General features: G+C 35.7%; 1 protein-coding gene across 7 annotated transcripts; it reads right to left on the minus strand.

Moving 5' to 3' along the window:
* Positions 1-419: 419 nt before the first annotated feature.
* Positions 420-14,022, minus strand: LOC113702181 (lysine-specific demethylase JMJ27-like). 7 transcript variants are annotated; one of them, XM_027223240.2, is made up of 13 exons: positions 13,704-14,022; positions 13,498-13,613; positions 13,001-13,100; positions 12,771-12,912; positions 12,089-12,152; positions 11,214-12,003; positions 9,687-10,016; positions 8,084-8,845; positions 7,301-7,373; positions 7,134-7,219; positions 1,454-1,573; positions 857-912; positions 420-699 (listed from the first exon to the last, which is right to left on the minus strand). In XM_027223240.2, the coding sequence occupies exons 1-13, from the start codon at positions 13,917-13,919 to the stop codon at positions 696-698; spliced, it is 2,859 nt and encodes a 952-aa protein (XP_027079041.1). In that variant the 5' UTR covers positions 13,920-14,022; the 3' UTR covers positions 420-695. The 7 variants fall into 7 exon arrangements, with proteins under 7 accessions (XP_027079041.1, XP_027079039.1, XP_027079040.1 ...); XM_027223238.2 differs by having other exon boundaries at positions 12,726-12,912; XM_027223239.2 differs by having other exon boundaries at positions 517-699; positions 857-946.
* Between the last annotated feature and the right edge of the window lie 9,794 nt (positions 14,023-23,816).

A 23,816-nucleotide genomic window follows, 5' to 3' on the forward strand; every position in this document is an offset into this window, starting at 1 on the left:
GAATTGAAGTTCTCTTTGCTTCTGATATACGAATATATAAGCACCTTTCTGCTAGTTCCTAGGACAATAACCTCTAACAACATGTGTTTGTTGTTTGTCCATCTTTTCTTTTTTTTTTTCTTTCCCTTTTCTTTCCCAATTTTATCCATAGTTTTCCCGTTCGTGTAGAGGTGCCATCTTGAGCTTGAAACGTCTCTCATTGCAAGCAATTCAAACATAACAAAGAAGATCCTGAAAGGTAATACACGAAGTAGCCAGGCTGATATGATTTCATTTGTGAATTTACTTTAGCGCCCTGGAAAGAGTAATTAAAAAAAACGTTTTGCACTCAAGTTAGAAGTGCTTCCTTATAGTATATGTAAGACAAAGACAAAAACAAAACAAAACAAAACAAAAAGAATTACTCTTTATGAAGCACATGCTGAATATCGACTGCAACAATTTTAAGCCGTGCTATTTTGCACTCAAAAAAACCAGCTCTGAACATGTTACAGCAATACATTACCCCCGATGGAATTTGACAAAAGAAGTTTAGTTACAAAACATCATTACTACAATAGGATTTCTATCACTAACATCAGTAATATCAATCTTTAGCGTCACAAATATACAATAGATTCAAAACGATGTCTCCACAAGCTAACAAAGCTGTCGTTCGCTCGGAATATGCAGAATCATGCAGAGATCCGCTTCCATTAACTGAGAAGCCGCAAAACAATTTATCAGTCAACCAATCTCCCAGAGATCACAGAAACTAGACACACGCAAACAAAAAGTCCAACTAAAAAAGACAATGCCACCTATAATAATGTTGGAATGCGGGAGATTACAATACAAAGTATGATGTAAACAATACCTATTCTCCAAATCAAGGACGGCTTGCCTCATTGCGTAGTATGTCATTTTCTTGACCTGTCCCGAAAGGAACCCCGCAGGCAGTTAGACACTGTTTTTCAACATACGTCACTTCATATAAGACAAATGTTTCTGATTATATATACCCTCACAGTTTAGGACGAAATACCCTAAGTCACAAGTAGTCGAGCTAATGATTAAGCATATGAACTTGAAACACATGAGCAGAGCCATGGGCTAAATACTCTGGTTATGAATGCGGAGTTGTTGCTTTTCCAAGTAGAAACAATGAATTTGGTCTTAACAAATGCAAGAAAAAGATACGTCAAGCGAAACTGAAAATGCGGATCGAACCAGTAATAGCTATCTAACAATTTCAAAAAGTCGTTTTGGTAGGCATATCAGCAAACTATTAGGTTAAGTGTCCGTCATGCTACCACAAAAAGTGTAGTTCAGTAAAACCCATTCGAAAGCAAGCAAAGGTCACACATCAAAAATGAAAAATCAAAATCCGCCAAAAACAATTACAGCAACAGGCAAAGACCAAAAGCTCAAAAAGGAATAGCCAAAATGAATAGGCTAATTATCAGGTTCATACCTCCAACTTGTCTTCCTTTACTCTATGGTTCTGAGGAAGTACACGGAATTCTTCAGTCATACGGAAACACTCACTAACATTTTCAGGTGAGACAAAGTCAAGGGCAACCTTTATGCAAGACTGGGAAAAAAATTAACCAATCGCATTAGGGAACTGATCCTTCAATACAAAGCGAAAAAAAAAAAACAATTCCGGCATATGCAAAACAACCTATTATATAAAGTGAACTATATGTGCGGACCCCATGAACTGACATAGTATAATACGAACCATGACCTGATAATTCTTCAGTTCAAGTTTTACTCAACTAGCATGCCAAATTGGTTCAGTCCCAATTTTGCTCAACTAACATTGCCAAATCGGTTCCGTCACTGGTCAAACTCCAATTTTAACCAGTCTGCTTAGGTCATGGTCTAGATAAATCAAACTCTTATACTTTTCACAACTCATTGGTCAGTAAACCATCTAAATAGAGGGAACAACCTTTGCATAGTTTAGCCCTTGAGAATTATGCTGGAGAGAACTTTGCTACCAGCACAGTTGCTTGTTAAAAATCGAAGCATGCATGCATGCTATCCCTTGATCAAAACCATCATGGTGCATGCATTTCTAGCATGAATTAACCAAATTTTGCTAGTAAGTGAACAACAAATTTTTGGTCCCAAAAGATGTGGTGGGCACATTTGTAAGTAGAATAGAATCAAAGCGTGTATAACTCGGGATGTATCAAAAGCAGAAGCATGAGAGTCTCAATTTAACGACGGGACTGAAACTAAAATTTCAGGATATCATTTTAAAGAAAAAGGATTTCAGAGTGAAACACACAAATCTCTGGTTTGTACTCCAGATTAACAGGGTGGGAACAAATCACAGGTCAAAGAAAATAATATTAGTGGCAGCACAGAAATTGCGAGTCTCAAACTGAAAAAGCTGTGGCCACAAGATATTCTACTTTATTTTCTTTCTTTACTTTGTTCAGTGCTTGCTGAATTCTTCTGACATTGGCTCTATTTGTAATTTCAAACACTGCCAATTAATGCCATGTGACCTTCAAGCCAAACCTACTGCTGCTGTCCACCAGACACCACAAACCACCACAAAAGGATACAAGATATTAACCTGAATTTTTGGTATATTTATTTTATGTCTAGTTTTGTTCTAGCTCATTCGCTTTTGCTTGGGGTGCTTCTTTTGTTTAAACATTCAAGCTGCCATTAAGATGTTTGGGTTGGAGGGGGTCGGTGAAAGACAAAGCTATAGTTGGCTTTCTTGTTTCTCACTATCCCAACCCTATTTAGAGAGTTGTAAGCTTCTTCGGAAGAGTTTATGAACAAATATTACTCTAAATTCAGTAGTTCATATCTGAAAAATTTTTAAATAAAAAAGAAAAGAAAGAAAGAAAGGGCTGGGAAGGAGAATTTTGGAAAATTTACTCGAAAACTTTTCCTACAATTGCAAACCAACAAAACTTTACAAATGTACTGATCTAACTTCACGGCCTAACTTTGTGATGTTATCTTCATTATTTTCACATATCATAATTAGCTGCATCAAGTTCTTTGGGAGATTAGCTTTCGAAAAATGTAGAGTCCAAAAGGAGCTGAAATTTTATTTACAAGTCGAAACTACAAGGAAGAAATACAAGTTTAGTACCATACAAAATCGACATAAGACCAACTAGCCCTTTAGCTTCTGACCTATTACCACAACACCCTGAGAAACAAAGAATAGTAAACAACCACTTTATAGGGCTGCAAAACAGTAGTATTTTCCTGGGTCAACATAAGACCAACTAGCCATTTAGCTTATGACCTATTACTATAACACCTTGAGAAACAAAGAATAGTAAACAACCACATTTTTGAGTTCCATTGGGTTCCCACTCTTAGATGGATGCCCAAACAAAGGCTTCCCATTCACCTAAAAGTGGAAGGGGTTAGACATGAACCCTGACCTATTTGTTAAGTCATTTACAATAGAGCTAGAAAGGACAACCTCACCTCCTAATTTCAACAAGGTTTGACATAATTAAATTTGAAAGTTTCTAACAAGTATGAACAATCTTAACATGGTACACAATGATATCAAGAAGGATTTTTAATTCTTAGCTTAAAAACTTGCCATTTTAGAATCATTTTACTAGTATTTAAATATGCATTAGGCCTTTTGGACTTCTTTAAAATCATTGGGATAAACTAATGTTCTACATATTCCACGTATTTATTGCATTTTGAGTGATATTCTACATATTTTTATCTTTGTCATACTGTGGTACACTTGCTTAGTTACCCACAGAAGATGGCAAGTCTAATTTCAACTCAAGAAGGTTTGCAGAAAACTTTGCTAGGCTGTATGATCTTTGTCCCAATAATGGATCTCGTAAGCACAGGGTTTACTTTATGATTTCCTCCGTTAAACTCTTCTAATATATCTTTCAATTGTGAGCTATCTGGGGTTTTACTAGGCTACTTGTGCTTCTTTCTAAGTTTGAGAATGGTTCACTATTAATTGCTAGGGATGGTAATGGGGTGGGGGAACCCTCCCTTGTTGCACCACTCCCCACCCCCGCCCCATCCCTTGCTTCCCTAATCCCCACAGGTGACCTACGGTTGGCTAACTACAATTTTTATCTTTTATTTTGACATTGTTTCTCTACATACTCAATATCAATAATGGCTTTATAAATCGGTCTTTTAGATTTTCAACTAAATATTTAATTTGAAATCAAGCTTAAAAGTCATTTTGATCTTTTATTTAGTTCCACATATAATAGCAAACCTCAACTTATAAGCACTATATATATATATAGGTTAAAAAAAGCTACAATAGTGAAAAAATTCAAGTAAACTAAAAATAACCAAATCATCATGTTATCACACAAATTATGATATTATTATTTTTCAAATTATAATATATATGCATATATTATTTACATGTAATTATAGCGTGTGTGTGTATTTACTTTTTCAAATTTATTTTATTGGCGGGAGATAGGGCGAGGGATGAGGTGGGGGTATCCTCCCTTGTCCCCTGCCCCATTTAAAGAGGGGGGAGAAAATTCTCCCCAGCCCCTGCACTTCCCCACCCCCACCCCATTACTCCCCCTGCAGGACAGGCACAACCCCATTGCTATCCCTAGTAATTCCTACTCTTGCCTTTTTCAAAGAGCTCCAACTAAATCCAAACAATAGGGTTTGCTACTACTTTGCAACACTAAGTGATACCTCACATGCATCCTTGCTTCCTTTTCGAAGTCAATGTATGATGGAGTATCACAATCCAATTATAATCATAATAATGTTGTGCCAAACTCGTGCAGTAATATCACTTTGTAATTTTCTATTTGATGCATGAAATCTTGTTAAACTCAAAAACAATTTCAACAGACATCATTTTGTTCTTGATGAGAAGCAAACTCTTCACTTTTGATTCAGCCCTTCCACACATTTGTGTTCTACAAAACTTCTCGAGATGAGATCATAAATCGGAGCTGATATTGACATTCCCATTTTTGCTAGGAAAGAACATCGTCCCATCTTTTATTCAAAAGTCAAAGGAGTGCCATTGAAGTATAGGATAGTGTGAGTATCGATTTTCAAAAAGAAACTCAAAGCTGGACATATGCATCAAGCCCAGAATACATTTATTTGAACCACACTGGATGCTCTGGGAGAGTTTTAACACATCTGAATAGACACAATCTACATCTTCAAACTAAACATTATATTTCAAATCAACAAAATTAGACCTTTTGTCAAACACAACTCAAGATTACAATAAAGGTCATATCCTGTCCCAACTAAAATGACTTCTTAGCTCCACCTTACGAGGACAGAAAAGCTGTAGAAAAGCGTGACTTCAAAGGTTCTTCTTCAAAAAGGTCACACTTATTTCGGATATTAGATTTGAATCTCCTATTCAAAAAAGCCATGAACTTCTTGATGGGTTCATATTCAACTGAACAAGCAGAAAGGAAAATAAGAAATTCCTCTAGCAGGATCACTAACAGCAACATATAAACCTGTCACTCAGAAGGGAAAATATGCACAATGCAGATTCATTTGATCAAATGGACAGAATACTGACAAAGAGGCATATCTTTCCTTCTCCCAGTCTCCACATCTAGCAAATGCTAGAATAAAAGATGCACTGTTAAGACTGCCATTATCACATGAGAAGTCTTGGGAGAAAAGCTAAAGGAGAGACTATCCAAGGGTAATGTTTTCATGACAAAAAGGAGCACTAAATTAGCACAGTCCTGAGAGCATCGTACAAAAAGTAACAAATGATTTCAATAACTACAAACAAATTCCGGATAACTAACTTTTAAGCAAGGCGAAACAAATGAATTATTGGAAACAGATTGATCTAAAGATTGCAATTGTCAGATGCCTCCCAAACAACCAAGTTAGATCAAAGTTATCATCTTGGTTTCTAATCTTCCATTTTCCACAAAATTGGCATCTTATATTCAACCTCACTGCAGGAATCTCAAAGTTATCATTTAAAAAAACTTTTTTTTTTCCATTAGCACAAAGGTTATCCAACATCACTGCTGGAATCTCAAGTTGCATGGCTTGAATAATAAATAAACCAGAAGAAAATCATACACGTTGGAAGATAATAACATCAAAAGAGAAAGCCCGCCCTGCGTTTTGTGTATTATAAACGTCAGGGGACAAATTCGGCAACTACATGCTAAAGCCTAAAGCTGGCTACAGGCTGTGAACTATAAGCCACATTAGCAGATCAATTAAATATGGAAATGGCAGACATTTAATTCAACTGATCCCTCTCTCATGACTACACCTTTCCAGAAACTGTGATCTGCAGATGAGATTTTGGCTAGCAAAGGTCCTTGGGTCCATAACTTACCTCTTAAACCAATGTAAGCACCATAAATTAAGCAAAAAGGATCTAGCCTAGTTGAAGTACATCAAGAGTCCATCACAGACAAAAAAGAATCACCATCATGCCTGGCTACTAAACACTTTATATAATGTCATGAAGCATCTATACCATGAGAGGACCATAGTACACCATCTAAAGTACATGCTTTTGTTGCGATGAACAACAAATAATAGCCCAAAAGATCAGAAGTGGCGGCTTTTTTTTGTGGTGGTGGGGGGGGGACACCATTGTAAGCATCTACAAGTTGTGAACACAGCATAGACATGCTCAAGTCGTATGGTTTATCCTCAAAAACTTGCATCCCAATACCAAACCAATCATTCAGTCAAATCAAATCCAGCCATTACAAACTTCAACATCATTGCTTGATCACCAAATACACATTTCTAGATACAAAAAGGATACAATCTCCTTCCTTTGTAACCTATAACTCATCTATGCACTTGATTGGAATTTACTACATCCAAAACCCATGTCTTGAAGAAATTTCAAGAGCATCTAATTACTATACACATTTACCAACTATACCAAAATGATTTTGAATATTACAATTAGCAACTCTATGTTGTGTAGTTATAAAAGCTGATACAAGCTGTTTGAATTTGAATCATGATCAATGAACAAGAAAAGTAAATTGTTTCTTGGCTAACTATAGTGTGATTAAGGATGTCTTCTGCTCATAACTTAGCCATTTTTTGAAAAATGAATATGCATAAAAGTAAATGCTTTCAGTAAAGGAAAAAGGAAAAAGCTTAACAAGATAATTCACCTTCAAATTTCTGACTTGATGCGGACAGCCAGCAGGTACATAAACAGCATCACCTAGTTTTTGAATGAAAGTCCATGGTTCAATACCTATACAACCATATAGAACCATGATTAATAATGTGCAGCAAAACTAACCAGATGTCACAATAACTACAATGAAAAGCTAACCGTATTCCTCTTTGAGCTTCCTCTTATGTTCCATGGTTAAGTATATAGTTTGATCATGTATTGGGTGAACCACCTGGAATAAAATATGGAGATCTAAATCAGTAATCTCATTTACTTAAGCAGCTTAAACTCAATTACTTCGATGGAATGCTGTAACTGCTAGCATGGCTAAACAATTGCTGCTGAAATTTCATACTCTACCTATAATTCAGTGTAATGACCATTATAATGGAAATCTCAAAAACATAAAAGGCAGGAATATCCCTAAACGACCATAAACTAACTTGAAAATATATCAAGCATTCAGCAAAAGGTTCAAACTATTAAAGAAAAAAGCAAAAAAATTAGCTGATCAAACCAAAAGATAACTTTTTGGCATGAGGTATATATACATCTATTCTAGTAAAAAGACTGCAAATGTTTTCAAGGTTCAAACTATTAAAGAAAAAAGCAAAAAATTTAGCTGATCAAACCAAAAGATAACTTTTTGGCATGAGGTCTATATACATCTATTCTAGTAAAAAGACTGCAAATGTTTTCAAGGTATAAAATTTTACAAAGACGCCAATTGCATCAAATATCTAAATCGGAGGAGAGGACAAGTACAGATGTTTGTCTTCCTTTTCTAGATACTGAGGCTAGTTCCATAAGTAGAAGACGAACTAGGAGAAAAAATAGCATGTATGGTCAACATGTAAAAGCATTATTCTATGCCCAGTTGACATGAAACTGCAAACCACAAGATAAGTTTAAAGAAGATACATTTTGCAAATTGGTAACCACCTGTTCTAGTGGACGACAACAGACATGCCTGAATTCCTTAAAGTGTTTCATCAGATATTGTTCTAATTTAGGCACATCTTGCCTCCTGAATATGTCCCACAAAGCACCACTGTCCACATCTGCTACATTGTTTCTTAACACTTCAACAATTTCTTCCCTTTTCCACTCATCCAATTTTCCCCCTCTACTTGTTTCATCAGATTCAACTGTACTTTGCACATCCACAAATTCAAGCTCAATATCACGACTTCTCTGAACTTCCAGTGAGATTGGAGAATTTTGATTTTCCTGATCAACATTTGCAGCATCAATCAGATTATTTCTCTCAACATTTTCAGCTTTATTATTCTTTCCTTTGCTTCTTCCTCTCATCCTTATATCACCTTCCTTCACATCGTTGCCACTGGCACTAGTATTAATAGGCCTAGTCTTATGATTAACTTCTCCATTATCTGTGTTGTCTCCATTCTCCATCCCTCCCTTCTCAAGAGTAATTTGCGAGCCTCCCACAACCTGATCAAATAATTTGAGTTCTCTGGTTTCAGGATGCAATTTCAAACCATCAATACCCATCATTCGTCGAAATCTTGAACAATAACTCCTGAAAATTCTCCCTTCAGCCTCATCTCGCATGGTAGATGTCTTTCCATCTCTGCATAGCTCTCTTTCCTCCTGTGCAGCATGTTTCTGTTTCAATTTTTCAATTTTCAAAAGCTCTTTAGGTTGTAGGTCAACTGCTTTAGTATGAGTCAGCAAATTCACCTGAAATTAGCAATTAACATTCTTAAAGAATAAAAGAAAACCATAAAGGAAATTAAGAAGAGACTAAAATAACAAAGATGCAGATGGTCTGTAGTATGACAATTCCTCTAAATGTCAAACTCTACCATTAACTTTGAGAGATCAGGTATTTACATTGTGAAATGCAATAAATGCATGTAAAATGTACAAGTAATTAGTTCTCATAAGTAACAACATCATGATATTTTTAAAAGCACATATTTTATAAATTTTCACCACAATCTAGTAGCCTGGCTAACAATGACCAGAAACTTTTCAGGGTCAAATAACTCTAGTACTAGAAATGCATTATTCTAGCTCCAATTTAACCCTAAAACAACCAAATTTCGACAACTCCTAACTCTTGACTGCAGTAATACAATACAATTATGTGACTTTTCCTGATTCAAAAGTGCTGAGCCCTTGCCACTCAAGAGGATGTGACACAGTAACTTTATGCCTTTTGACCATCCACCTTGACTATTATTTACCAAGTCAAATGACAAAATTGGAAGTAAACCATGTGTCAACTTTTACAGATCTCTTATTAATCACCATTATTCCTCAAACTAAACTTTCAATATTAACAATTATCCTAAACACAGCATTTCTTGAAAACTTTTTGGGAAAATGTGATGTCTCAAAGTTAATCCCCAGAAAATCCATGTTGAGCCATATATCAAGTGTTTCTATAACACTAATGGGACTGATGGGGATACTACAAGCCTTAAGTTGGAAGTTTATACAACACTAAGTCTGCATTCCACAGCTAGAGACCAAGAAGAGAGAATAATTGCCACCAATACAACATTGTATACCATACCACATCAGACATATGACTGTGAAGCTTGGTAACAGAGTCTCCACGCCCAAGTTCTTCAGCAAATCCATACGCAATATATGTTTTTGGCCCCACATCTGGCTTCAAAAAATTTTTTGGAAGTTTGCCAGCAAGATTTAAATACCCACCATGTGGATGAGTATAAACCTTAAAAGGTAAGCAATTAATAAACTCAGCATTATGACGAGGTAACTGCTCCTCAAATAAACTAGATGGAGGCCAATCTTTCGACTTTAAAATCCGTGGCCATCCATAACTGTCAAAGGTACCCATGGAGTAACCTCGAAAGAACTGGTGTACATTAATATCAACCTGCAAAGTATGCAATAGAAGTACAAAAAATTTAATTAACAATCCAAATCAAAATATTATACAACTGCAATATTTACTCATTTGAACAGACTCTGGATCTCGAGATTCATTCAAGGGTCTTACTAAAGCATATTTAGATAATATCAACAAAATCTACCATTTAAAGAATGAGAACTTTCAATTGTGATGGGTTATATGAGCATTACACTTGAAGTTGGAGACATAAGTAGCATTTCAGACAGAGGGTGTCTGGCTTAGCATTCATTTATTCTGAGGTTACAATATACTACTGCACCATCAATACACAGAACATATAATACAAATTAACGACCAAAAGATCTCAAAGCATAGGAAGAGTGTTCAAAGGCATACTAAAAGATCACCCAAAGTAAAATAGAATTAATCTTCCAGAACTGAATTAAACTCAGTTAAAAAGAAACAGCTTACTAGACTATGGTTTTATGGGGAAAAGTAACTAAGTTGACCAGATAAACAATTTAAAGAACTTCCACCATTTACATCCAAAACAAATGCATAGTTAAGATCTAAATTGAAAGATCTGAAGGTCCTAATACAAGGTTTCAAACCGCATCTATATCCACGAGTACCAGCAACACACCACAGTGAAAACATACTGATAAAATCATTTGCTGCACAATAATGTGTGACAAGAAATTTAAAACATGCCCTGCCACAGGACCTTGGCATTAACCTTTAGTTTCTCCTCTTACATAGAAGCTCATTGAGCAGCAGTAATCTAGTACAACCCATATTTCATCACATTAAACTACGAATCCCCCACTGCTTGCATAAGAACCCTCAATATTCAACTTATAGCCACTGAACCCGACTTTTCTCAGACCTAAGTAACAGCTTAATACTTTCATAAACTACTGATTTATAGGAAAGATGAAAGTAGCTATCGGACAAAGGTTATTTCGCATCAGAAAAATGAACAACATTGTCATAAAAAAATACCTATACTTAAACGACTAGAAGCAAGAAATAACTTGCAAAAGGAAAGCTGTTTCAAAAGATTCAATTTATGCTGCAATTGGACAAGGCAACATCCATTTATGCTGAAATTTAATTGGGCTATTATCTGCTAAAATGGATACAAACATAAGTTTCTGAATCAAATAAGCCAAAAACAAAAAACGCATGTGTTTGTTCTGCGAAAAGGGTAGATAAGCTGACCTCACACCAATCTAAGCAACTTATAGCTTTCACATCCAACAGCACTGGATGGTTAACATTTTTAATCTGGCGAAAAGCACGCCACATCACCATTGGTTCCCAGCTCAAACCCAATGTTGTATCAAGAACATTCCTGACAATCACAGGTTCACCGTTCATCCAATGCCATTGGAAATGCTTCTGATCCTCAGGCTGGAGTTCCACAGCTTTTGGACAGTACAAAAAGTTGTCCCGAGAATCTTGACGAGAAGCTGCTTTACGCAAGTTACCACAGCTAACATTGGGTCCATCTGCAAATTGTAAACAAGAACACCACTTCTTAGAAATTGCAGGAACATCTTCAAGTTTCAATTCTTTTTTCATTTTCTCTGCTCTGACAAGCAACTCAGGAGCCTCATTCTCTGAAATCAAGCACTTCAGTTCCAAAAATCCCTTACTACAACCACCAAGTTCAGAGGGAGGGCAGGGAATGCTACCATCTTTATTGGATTTCCATTGGCTAACTAAGTCCAAATCATCCACAGAAGCATTCTCAATTTCTGCATTGCAAATATCAATTTTAGTTCGAGACTGTCTAGCACACATTCCGCTCTTAGTTGAACCCATCACAGGACACGTCTCGACGCCATGCAAGTAATCTGGCCCCGGATCAATAAATTCCACAATATTTCCCTCATCACTCCCCTGCAGACAGCCATCCCTAAGCTCTTGACAACAACGCAGACAAAGCTCATAAGCACAATTGGGGCAGCTTCTGTGAAAATCAACAATAGAAGTTTTGCAGTTGTCGCTGCACAAGACGTAACAAAACTTCATTTTCTTCACCATATGGATTAAACATGAGTAATCTGAAAAGATTGTGTTTAAAAGCCTACCAATAAATTTTCTCATGCATCTGGTGGTTTGCTCGCTCTACCTTGATCTCTAAAACTGGCAAGTCTGCAAAACAAAAATAAGTACAGTAAGTACTTTAAACATTGGCGAAATAAACATCTGTAAGGAGGTCCTCAGACACTATTATACCACCAATCTTCTGGGTGCATCAGACCAAAAGTTAGCACAAAGAAATTAGAATTAATTAAACTGCATACATATTAAACAAATATCTTACTCGCATGTCAATCCTAAAAAGATATTTCAAAAATGAAAAAATTATAACAAAGAAAAGGCACCTTTAAGGGTAGCATCTCCTTAACATGTCCATCAAATTTTTCTAGAGAGGACACTACCAGTTACGTCATGGTTCCAGAAAAACATCAAACCCTATATTACCAACTTTCAGTCGACAGCTGATTCACTTGTGTTTATTAACCAAGCATATGTTGTCAACTAGTAACATTTTTAGGACTTGGTTTAATAGATCCCAGCAGCTTTGATTTGCATCTTCTATGTCTGCTGGAACATTATGATTTGGCATTGTGTTACATGCCATGTCTACTCTCATGACTAATATGTCTCCTCCTAAGCAATGGAACTAAAAAGAGTTCAACAAAGAGGTAGGATAAAAAGTACATGGAGAACAGAATCCCAGAGCTTCTGCAAACAAAATGAGAACACCTTTAAGCTTTGCCTCTATCCTCTTCTCCATCATCTGTTCTTCATTGAACTGTTTCAGGAAAGGGAGAAGCAGTTGTAGGATGTATTTTGAGTACTCCATCTTTTCTTCAGCACTGAATTCCAATTCTAATTTCTCCTTGTGCTACATAAAACAATTGCAGTTCAGAGTATATGATCAAATACCAAAAAGGAACAACAGCTCAAAAAATACATGTATAAAGAAAACTGACTTTTATTGGCATCTCCATGCGTAAGCATGCTTTGCAGTTGCAATTCTTACGACAAACTGGACATGACTCCGCAAAAGCCTCTTTCTGAACACCAGGATACCTGCATACGAGCCCAAAAAAGATAATGACCACTGAGTTATAACCAAAAAAGAAAAGGGAAAAAAAAGGATTGCCCAGCACCCATGATAGGTAGAGCACTACTTTTCCACCCACTAGAACACAATTATTTAAGCTTACACATGACAGTCCAGCCACACAAAATTCCCAATTCCAGCTAAATTTGCTAAATACCAATTTCAACAAGCTAGACAAGTACTCAGAGGAAGCATAGCTACTTTGCTTCAGAGCAAGATAGGTATTTACATGAACAATAGACAAAATATCAACTTTCTAAAGGCGCCATATCCTAGCAGCTAAAAATATCTTAAATAATACTACATCAAAATGGAAAAACATAAGAACTTTGAAATGGTTTGTCTTGAACTACTATTTCGTACCAAGTATGTATGCAGGGGAGACAATATCGCTTCGTCTTACACATGGTACAGCGAATAACCTTTCCTCTGTCATTTCTCTGGCACTGATGACACATATTGGACTCAATTAAAATACCCTGCCACATCCAAATTCAAATTAAAAACTTTCCTCATAACGAATTGAATCACAAAAAACCAAAAAGTTTCAGATGATGCAAACATCTTACATTATCATCCTTGAGCATTCTGTTTAGTTTTGGGCCGCCACCTCTATCTCCTCCTCCTAGCTGGGTTTTACGCCGCCTTTTACCTCTGTTTTGCTCTTCAGTTTCTCCCTGCTCCTTTTCCGCTTCCCCAATAAATTCACCACCACTCCCACCTTTCTCCTCTTCTTCTTTCTCCGGTACATCTTTAGATGGCTTTCTCCATCGCCTTCTCTTCATATTTTCTTCATCGACTTCTTCTTCTCTGCTTCATGCATTACGAGGCATTGCGATATAGCTAGTACACGACAGTAAAGTGCTCTTAGTTTTAGGAAAAAGTTATTTGCGCTCCACTTTTTATTAAGGGTTAATCACCATTTATCCCCTTAAAAATATCTCATTTTTCAATTTACCGTCTAACCTTTAATTTTACTCACTTAATCCGCTTTAGGACAAAACTGCCCTTGCATTATTTTAACTTTTCATTTACCTTGTTTTCCTTTCATTTATTTCTTTTTCTCTTTCTTCTTTATTTAATTCTTCCTCTTTCCCACAAAAATCTTCACCTTAATAATTAAAATTGAAAAAAGAGGAATTGGAGATATCTATCTTCTCCTTAAATGATTAAAAAATATTCAAATCACTTTCCTAAAATATAATTTTTTTACCCTTTCAATTCTTTTAATTTTGGGTTTTCCTCTTTCCTTTCTAGTTTCTCATTTTATTCTCAAGAAAATATCATAAGATGAAATTATTTTCCTTTCTTTTATTTCTTTTTCTCTTTCTTCTCTCTTTCATCCTTCCCAATAGAAATTTCATTTCAACAAAAATTTTTGTTTTGAATTTGTAATTGCATATTTCTGGGTGACACGTGGCATCAAAAACTAATTTTTTTTTTGTATGATGCCACGTGTCACAAATTTCAATTGATGATTATTAATCAGGTCACAATTTTATCTTAAAATATGTTTTTGGGAATAAAATGAGAAACTAGAAAAGAAAGAGGAAAACCCAAAATTAAAAGAATTGAAAGGCTAAAAAAATTGTATTTTAGGAAAGTGATTTGAATATTTTTTTAATCATTTAAGGAGAAGATAGATCTCTGCAATTCCTCTTTTTTAATTTCAATCATTAAAGTGAAGATTTTTGTGGGAAAGAGAAAGAATTAAATAAAGAAGAAAGAGAAAAAGAAATAAAAGAAAGGAAAACAAGGTAAATGAAAATTCAAAATAATGCAAGGGCAATTTTGTTCTAAAGGGGGTTAAATGAGCAAAATTAAAGGTTAGGGGGTAAATTGAGAAATGAGGTATTTTTTAATGGGATAAAATGTGATTAACCCTTTTATTAATGGCATTCCTATAATTTATTTTACCATATAATCTAATAAATGAAAATTATAGGATAAAAATGATAGTGAGGATAACTAATAAAAAAAATAGAATGCAATTAGTGAAAGTGTGATTAACAAAAAATAGTGTAATTAACATTTTCTCACTTTTATTAACATATGTACTTGAGATTAAGATTGTCTTAGTTCAGCACATGTATTCAAACGTTAACATGTTTAGAAGTATTTAAGGTGAATTTCTCAGAATAATGTTGATATACAAAAACATCACAAATGTTAATGTTTTGTAGGATTTGTGTCTGAAATAAGGGTTGTTGTAGCTACTAATATCGGCACACAAAAAATTCGATTTATTTTTGAAATTTTTTTCAACAGCTTAAGAATTTTTTAAACTAAGATTTTTGGTTGAATGTTTTATTTTAATCGCAGATGGACTGTTGATCAACATTTGATCAACGGTCGTGATTTGAAGGTGCAGAAAATAAATTTTTAATTCTATTGCCACACAGAAAAATTATGGCAAATGACTTATTTTTAAAAGCCGCACATTAAATTTGTGGTGAAATTTGTGGATCGTTAATCCATTTGATCAATGGCTGGAAAATCACTGCAGATTCAATATGCAGCAATCTAAATTTTTTTTTCGAAACCACACATCTAATGTGCAGGAATTTGAATTTTTTTTTTGAAACTGCACTTCTGATGTGCGGCAATAGCTCTTGACCATTGATCATGAGTTGATGACCTTTTTTTTCCTTCACCGCAAATTAAATTTGCTGCAGAGGAATTTTGTTTTTTTTTTAAATGCCGTAGCTCTGGACTGTTAATGCAAGCGATCAACGGTGTCAACTTTAGTCAAAAACAATTTTCTAGTCAAAGTAGCAATACAACCGAAGCTTAAGCTCCTATCGATAGTTTTGCTATAAAACTAACTCAACTTCAACTAGTATTCTCACTCGGACAATCCCAACTTCAGTTTTAGCTTAAAACTTGTGCCTATTTCCCTCTCGCACAACCCCAAATCCCCCCATCTTCTTCGTTGTCTTCTCAAACGAGTGGCGTCGGCAAGGATAGTCTCCGAAGCAAATTTGGTAGCAAAGTGTATTTGCAAAGCCACTGTGACGACCCCACTATACCCTAAGACAAACCAAAGAGTTAAGCGAATCGTCTGCCTGACTCTCGTCAAGACTCACTCATTTACTCATATTAATTTCAAAGATAACATTTCACTAACTAAAGCCATTAGCAGTCCATCACACTCGGATACATATCAAAACAAAAGAAAAGTTGTCGTAACCCATAACAATTAATATGTACAACCCTCAAAGATAACAAAGTTGGCAAAACCATAACCTTATATACAAAGGGATTTATCCAAGTACAATTCAAGTTTCAGGCTTAAATTTCAGGCTAATCTCTACACCTGTTCTTCACTCTTGTAAGGAAAACAAACTAATAGGTTGAATGAAACCCAGTGAGGTTCCACACAAGCAACAATCAATTAAACACTTAAACAAATAGTAAAATTAAACAAAGAGGAAACACTTCACTGAGTAATCACTGTTAAAAGAATACAACGCTCGTATTAGAGCCATTTCAATGCACTACACACTCTGCCGTACCTCCCCTTATAACCTCCAAACAATAAACACTTCCCTTACTTAGATGGCCATATCAGTATTCTACTACTCTGTGGTAATACTCGAGCATACCGAAACACTTACCCAAAGCTACCATCCTATCCGACGAAGCCCTTTGTTGGCTCAAATAGTCCATTGAATAGAGGATTTTAGGGCCCAATTCAGTCGGTGTGGTAAAGTACACACACAGTTTACAGTCATGCACACTTACAGTAACACTTGGTCAATTATCAACCTTTAAACTCAAACTAAGTTGGGTGTGATAAAGTACACCCCCGATTTAGAAGACTAGGGACAATTGAAAACTTCACAATACACTTTACAATGAATCACTAGTAATATTTCCATAGTAAACAATTTATCACATAACATCACTTAAGAAACACAAACAATTAACACATAAATACGGAAATATGTAGGCAATTTAAACACACCAATGTGGCAACACTCACCTAAAATATTTTGAGTTCATACCTCGGTACTTGGATTCTCCGCCAAAACTCCCTCGGCTTCTGAGATATTTATAGACTTATTAATTCCCCAAATGATAAAGTTAAGCTCACATGATTATTTCAACTAAAGTATTTATATATATATGTGTATATATATAATTCAAGATGTTTAAGGTGATTATATGGCAATAAAAGTTGGGATTTAGGTTCTGAGGATCATTTAGAATTGAGGTGTAAAGTAAGTTTTCTAGGATTTGGTAGTTTAGGGATCCTATGAATTTCCTTGATTTTACCCTAGATTTTTGGATGACTTTTATAGGTAAGACTTTTATAAGGTAACTTAGAGGAGTTTGATCAGTTTTGGTTCATTTCTACCTTAGAAATTTAAAATTAAAAGCTAGAATCGAAGTACTAAGTTAGGATTGTTCATGTTCCATGTTTTTGGTCCAAAGTTCACTATTTCCTTGGTTCAAACCTCCTAAAATCCAACCTGCATTTTATCATTATACCTAATAGGTTGTTCTCAATTCCAAGTTTGGTCAAAATTTCTAGAGAAGTTTAGAAATTAGCTTGGAATCCTCAACCATTCCAATCGGCTCAAAAGGATCTAGCAAGCTGACCAACTCAGGTTTTCTTTTCTCAAACTCAATGTTTCTTGTTCTAGTCAAGGTAAACGTAACATTTTGAACAAAATAGAGGATTATAGAGTATTCTTGACCAATATTTGCACAATTTTAGTTCATATAATAGAAATCAACTGGAAAGAAAGACAACCACTCCCTTGGCTTAAAATCAGCTAAGTCAGCCATGTAGTTTAGTCATTACAGCCCCATTACGTGAGCTTTCACAAGGAAAATAAGCATGCAACACGAAACAAAGGCTATACTAAACATATATCAAGAATTTCCTAGCTAATCTCTTGGAATTTCGGATAAAAGGTTACTAAATCAAATTTTCTTTCCTCTTGACCAAGCTGGATATTCCAGCAAGAATTCAACCATAAAACTTAAATTTTCACCATAAAACTCACATGCATCAGCCTATAAACTGTATACAGGGCCTAAAACATGAATTCCAGTTACAATCTCCCAAAGTTTTCAAAGAACATGACCAAAGTTGTAGCATTTTTTTCCTCTAGATTTGCTGTTTTGGAATTCCAGTTTTGGTGTTGCTGTACAAGTTCATCTTTTCTTGCTTTAACACTTCAAATATCACATGCATGACCAGATTATAGCCACTAGTGTTGCTTAAAATAAATCCTAACTAGGATCAACAAAAACTCTTAGCAAGAGCCTGAAATTTTCCAGCTTTAACACATTAGCAGTCACACTTCATCCTATCAAGAATTCTAGCAAGAGTTTCTTTACAATCTATTCTTATCAGGCTTCATTTTAAGTTATAAGCTGCATGCATGTCAAAATGTGTAAGCTAGAGAGTATATATAAGACATGCAAACATAATTTTAAGAGGTTTTTGAAGAAAACAACTAGGAATTTGCAGCTTAGTTCATCGGGTATCCTGTAGCAGCTTTACATGAAATTTTCCAGATTTGTTGAACTTTGTTTCCCGGGAATTTTCTTCTTTTCTTGGTTCTAACTCAGCCTAAGAGACTGCTAACTAAAAACAAAAGAAAATGGAAAGAAATTCAGTAGATTACCTCTGGTTCTTAATGGCTTTAAGCTAGGAAAAGTTTCCGATCTCTCTCTCCACGATTCTTAGCTAGATAGGCTAAATTCTTTCTTGATTCCTAGCTGGTTCTCATGGTGGAAGAAAGGTAAGAAATGGTTTCCTAGTTGCTTTGGTTTTTCTCTCCTTTTCCTCTTGATGGTCTCTCGGGTAACTAAGCTAAGAAAGGGGAAAACTAAGCCAACTTTTACCTATTTACCTCTTTGACCAACTGAAATATAAGATGAGTAATGCATTTGCATGCTCATTGGGCTACTGGTGAGGACAAGTGTCCTCCACATTGCTATTGTTTTTTTTTTTTCAACAAAATCCGACAGGTATTAATGATTTTTGGTATAGATGATACAATTTCTCCTAAGGTTTGTTTATTGAGGAGTAACAAATATGTAAATGAACCAATAATAAAACGGAAAAATGCGACATGCACTAAATCATAAATAAGACATGAAAACTTTCGGGCCTTCACACTCTTCCCCCTTTACAAGAATTTGGTTCTCGAAATTCTTACCATTATTCTTAAGTAGGTCGGGATACAAATCTAAGATCTCTATTTGACACTATACTTACTGGAATCCCATGAAGTCTTACAATCTTGTCTATATACAATTTGACGAATTTCTCCAAAGAATATTTCATATTTATTGGAAAGAAATGAGCCGACTTAGTCAATCTATCCACTATTACCCAGACTGCATCATGACCTTTCTAGATTCGGGGTAATCCTGATACAAAATCTATAGTAATATGTTCTCATTTCCATTCAGATATCTCCAAAGGTTGCAACAGTCCAAAGGATTTCTGATGTTTCGCTTTAACTTGTTGGCATGTCAAACAGGTTTCAACATATTAAACAATCTCCCTCTTCATATTATCCCAACAATATAACTTCTTCAAATCCTGATACATCTTATTACTACCGGGACGTACCGTATATTTAGAACAGTGAGCTCTATCCAAAATCCTTCATATTAGCTCTTCACAATTCGAGACAACGATTCGGTTTCAAACTTTAGTATGCCATCTTTCCCTATACTGTGATCAGGCAATTTTCCCTCTCGAGCCTTTTCCAATCATTTCTGCATGGCAAGGTCTCTCTCTTGGCTTTTCTAACTTGGTCCACTTGTATCGGTTGCATTAAGATATTCTCAAATACTATCTTCTAATTTTCGGGTTTGGGGTTCCATCTACTAATCTCTTCTAACATTCCCCACTCCTTAACTATTAACCCTACCACCTTTGTCTTTCTGCTAAGTGCATCGGTCACAACATTAGCTTTCCCTGAATGATAGTTAATCATACATTCATAATCCTCTAGGAATTCATCCACCGATGCTGTCTCAAATTCAATTCCTTCTGAGAAAAAAAAGTATTTTAAACTCTTATGATCAGTATAAATCTCAAAAATTACCCCATACAAATAATGCCTCCATTTTTTCAATGCAAACTACCACGACTAACTCCAAATCATGAGTCGGATAATTCTATTCATAAGGCTTCAATTTTTGGGAGACAGAGGCTATAACCTTATCATCCTACATTATTACACACCTCAATCCTTCTTTTGAAGCATGTGTATATACTATGAAGCTGTCTCTACCATTTGGTAGTGCTAACACTGGGTCGGTAGTTAAACGCTTCTTCAATTCATAAAAACTAGCATCACATTTGTCATTTCAAACAAATCTAGCTTGCTTATGGGTTAAATTTGTCAAACGACGATAATATCCTGCCAGACCTTGAAAACTACATATCTCAGTAGGGTTCTCTGCCCGCTTCCAATTAACAACAGTTTCAACTTAGCTGGATCTACAATAATTCCTTTCTTTGAGATGATATGCCCTAAAAATGATACTTTTTCCAACCAGAATTCACACTTACTAAATTTAGCATACAACTGATATTCTCTTAAAGTCTGTAACACTATCCTTAAATGCTGATCATGATCTTCTTGGATTTTGGAGAATATTAAGATATTATCAATGAAAATCACCACAAATTGATCCAGGTAAAACCTAAACACCCGATGCATTAAATCCATAAAAACTGCTGGTGCATTAGTCAATCCGAATGGCATCACTGCAAATTTGTAATGTCCATATCGAGTGTTAAAAGCGGTTTTAAGTACATCTTCCTTCTTAATCCTCAATTGATAGTATCCTTGCCAAAGTCTATCTTAGAAAACCCGATTGCCCCTTGTCATTAATCAAATAGCTCATCAATATGTTGCAGATGATACTTATTCTTAACTGTAAGGTTATTCAAACCCCAATAATCGAGACATAGTCTCAAACCTCTATCTTTTTTCTTCACAAATGACACTGGAACTCCCCACGGTAACTCACCCAGCTGTATAAAACCCTGCTTTAATAAATCCTGTAATTGGATTCTTAACTCCTTAAGTTTGGCCGGAGCCATTCGGTAAGGTGTCTTGGAGATAGGATTTGCCTCAGATAACAATTAAATCTTAAATTCTATCTTTCTCTCAGGTGGTAATGGCATTAGTTCCCGAGGGAAAATGTCTGGATAATCCTTTACTATTGGAACATATTCAACTCTCACCTTATCATTTGGAGTATTAATTAAGTAAGCCAAATAACCCTGTGCCCCTCTACTCAGCAATTTTCTAGTTTGTATTCCTGAAATAAGGTCAGGCAAAGCCATTCTACCCTTCATATCCAATCTTAGAATTGGTTCCCTGGAATATGAAATTCTACCATCTTAGTTCTACAGTCCACCTGAGCATGATACTGGACTAAACAATTCATACCCAATATAACATCATAACCTCAAATGGGTAAAGTTATAAGATCCTCCAACAATTTTCTTTTCCCAATTTTAATCTCACAATTTCTATACCCCACATTGGTTATCAAACTTGATCACTAGTTGGAGTTTTAATTTCTAAATCATAAGGCAGTTTGTTAGACTTCATATCAATTTCACGCATAAAATTGAAAGTTACAAATAAATGCGTGGCATCAGGGTCAATCAAAATCTTAGCTAAGTGATTAAAGACAGGGATCGTACCTTCTACCGCCTCAGTTGTCTCTAGCACGTACTGCCACTCTAAAGTATATACTCTAGTTGGTACTTTCTGTCGATTCCCTTCATTATTAGTCTGTCGAAGTGCAGGTGGTGGGGTGTTGGTACCCCTTGGTAACTTAGTTGGGCAACTACCAATTTGGTGCTCCGAACTTCAACAAAATAAACATTTTCGTCCCTTCACCCAACAGTTTTCCTCGGATTGATTTTCTTTTTCACAGTATCCACATGCTGTCTAGGAGCCCGATGTTTGCCCTCCACTGGGAGGCCGTCCTTGTTGTCCTCTTTCTACATGAGCTTCTTTGGGTGGAGTCCCGGTTGGTTGGTTCTGAGTTCCAGGTGAAAATCTCAATTCACTAGTTCCTTTTCCAGCTTTGGACGGTAGGACATTTCCTCGAGATTGCCCGAGAGTAGGGCTAGAGGCATTTTTCTTTCTAGCTTGAAAAGCCTTAAGTTGGACTAAGCATTTTCAATTCTCTTGGCTTTCTCAAGAGCCCCAGCCAAAGTATGCAGGGTGACTGGCGCTAATGATTCCTAAATGATGTGAACTTGACCCAGCAAGAACTAGTCTTGGATCAGGTTATGGATACAAAAGATGGATTCTAAAACGATCAAGGACAACTTGAGATTGTTTAGAAGAGTAGAAAGGTGCCACAATTCAACATGGTCTTGAATTGATAAGCCAAAACTTGAACAAAGGAGACACAACTCATTTTGTATCAAGAGGCATTCACAAAGGAACAAAGAAAAGAGTTAAACTCTCACATTTTCATAAAATCATTTTCCCCCTTAATTAAAGGGAAGTGATGCCTTTTATAGGCTTACAAGACTCAACTCCTAACTTAACTAGAACTAGGAATTAACTAAACTAAACCTAATTTGGCTAAAAAAAAACTAACTCGAGTTCGACTAACAACATTGATCCACATGATCTAACTGTGTACTTAACCAACTAATGACTAACTAAACACAGACCAAAAATTAGAAAACATAAACATAATCAATCCGTGACCTTTAGCTAGGTCTTAAGCCATGGTTCCCATGGTTCTTACTCAAGTCGGGCACTTGTTGTTAACTCTATTCATTGGACACCAACGAATCATGAGAGAATCTTGAAATAAGGCACGGGCAGCTCTTTGGACTCGTATCATTCCCCTCCTTTTGAAAAGATTTGCCCTCAAAGTGATGGATCGCTTAAGGTGCAATAACGATGGAATAACGTGAATGAAGACAATCTTAGTAGCATGATGTCTAGACAAACTCTTGATACTCAAACTCAAATTGCGCATAAAACTCAACTTTTATTGGTAGCAACATGATGAATTCGGCAGCTTCATCTTCATGTGAACAAGGGAATGATGAAGACATCAAGGGTGAAGAAAGACTACTCAAATCCACGAGCTGATTGAGACTGAAAAAATCATGGATCGCAGCTTGTTTTGGATCCTCATTTGCAACAGGAACAAGTAGAAAATCAGGTTGCACTTCTTTAATCAAAGCTGAAAGTTCACGGACAGCTTTACAACCTACAAAAACAAAATAACCTCAGTTTGACTTGAACCAAAAATTGGATATATAAACAATGGAACATTATTAGCTATATGGCAAGAAGGTTTAGAACAAGAGTTAAATGTTAAAACTCTCTTGGACAATTCGTGGTTCCTTCCAGCAACCAATTCATCTAGTTTGGTCATTGCTGGTTTGTCACACTCTTCCTCAAAATCTGCATAAGAACTACAAGAGTTAGGGCTGAAATTATGCCCAAATTAAAGTAAAAATGATGAAGGACCCAAAGTTAATGAACAAAAATCAAAATCTGGAATTTTTCCACCAAAATGAGCTCTAATAGACTCTTTATTGGTACAGACAGTTTTGAATTAGAATTGTTCCATGAAGTGATACCAAACGGACTTAATTGCTTGATGACAAACTCCGTGGAAGCTGTCAAAGTGTACAAGTGACTTAGAAA

Source organism: Coffea arabica, chromosome 7e, assembly GCF_036785885.1.
Source record: "Coffea arabica cultivar ET-39 chromosome 7e, Coffea Arabica ET-39 HiFi, whole genome shotgun sequence".
NCBI lineage: Eukaryota > Viridiplantae > Streptophyta > Magnoliopsida > Gentianales > Rubiaceae > Coffea > Coffea arabica.

Bases quoted from the DNA above. Each gene is read 5' to 3' on its own strand.
- LOC113702181 (XM_027223237.2), bottom strand. From the start codon at position 13,919: ATGAAGAGAAGGCGATGGAGAAAGCCATCTAAAGATGTACCGGAGAAA. The intron at 13,614-13,703 runs GTAAGATGTTTG...TGGATGTGGCAG, and splicing joins GAATGCTCAAGGATGATAAT to GGTATTTTAATTGAGTCCAA. The intron at 7,220-7,300 runs GTTAGCTTTTCA...ATGGTTGTATAG, and splicing joins GAAGCTCAAAGAGGAATACG to GTATTGAACCATGGACTTTC.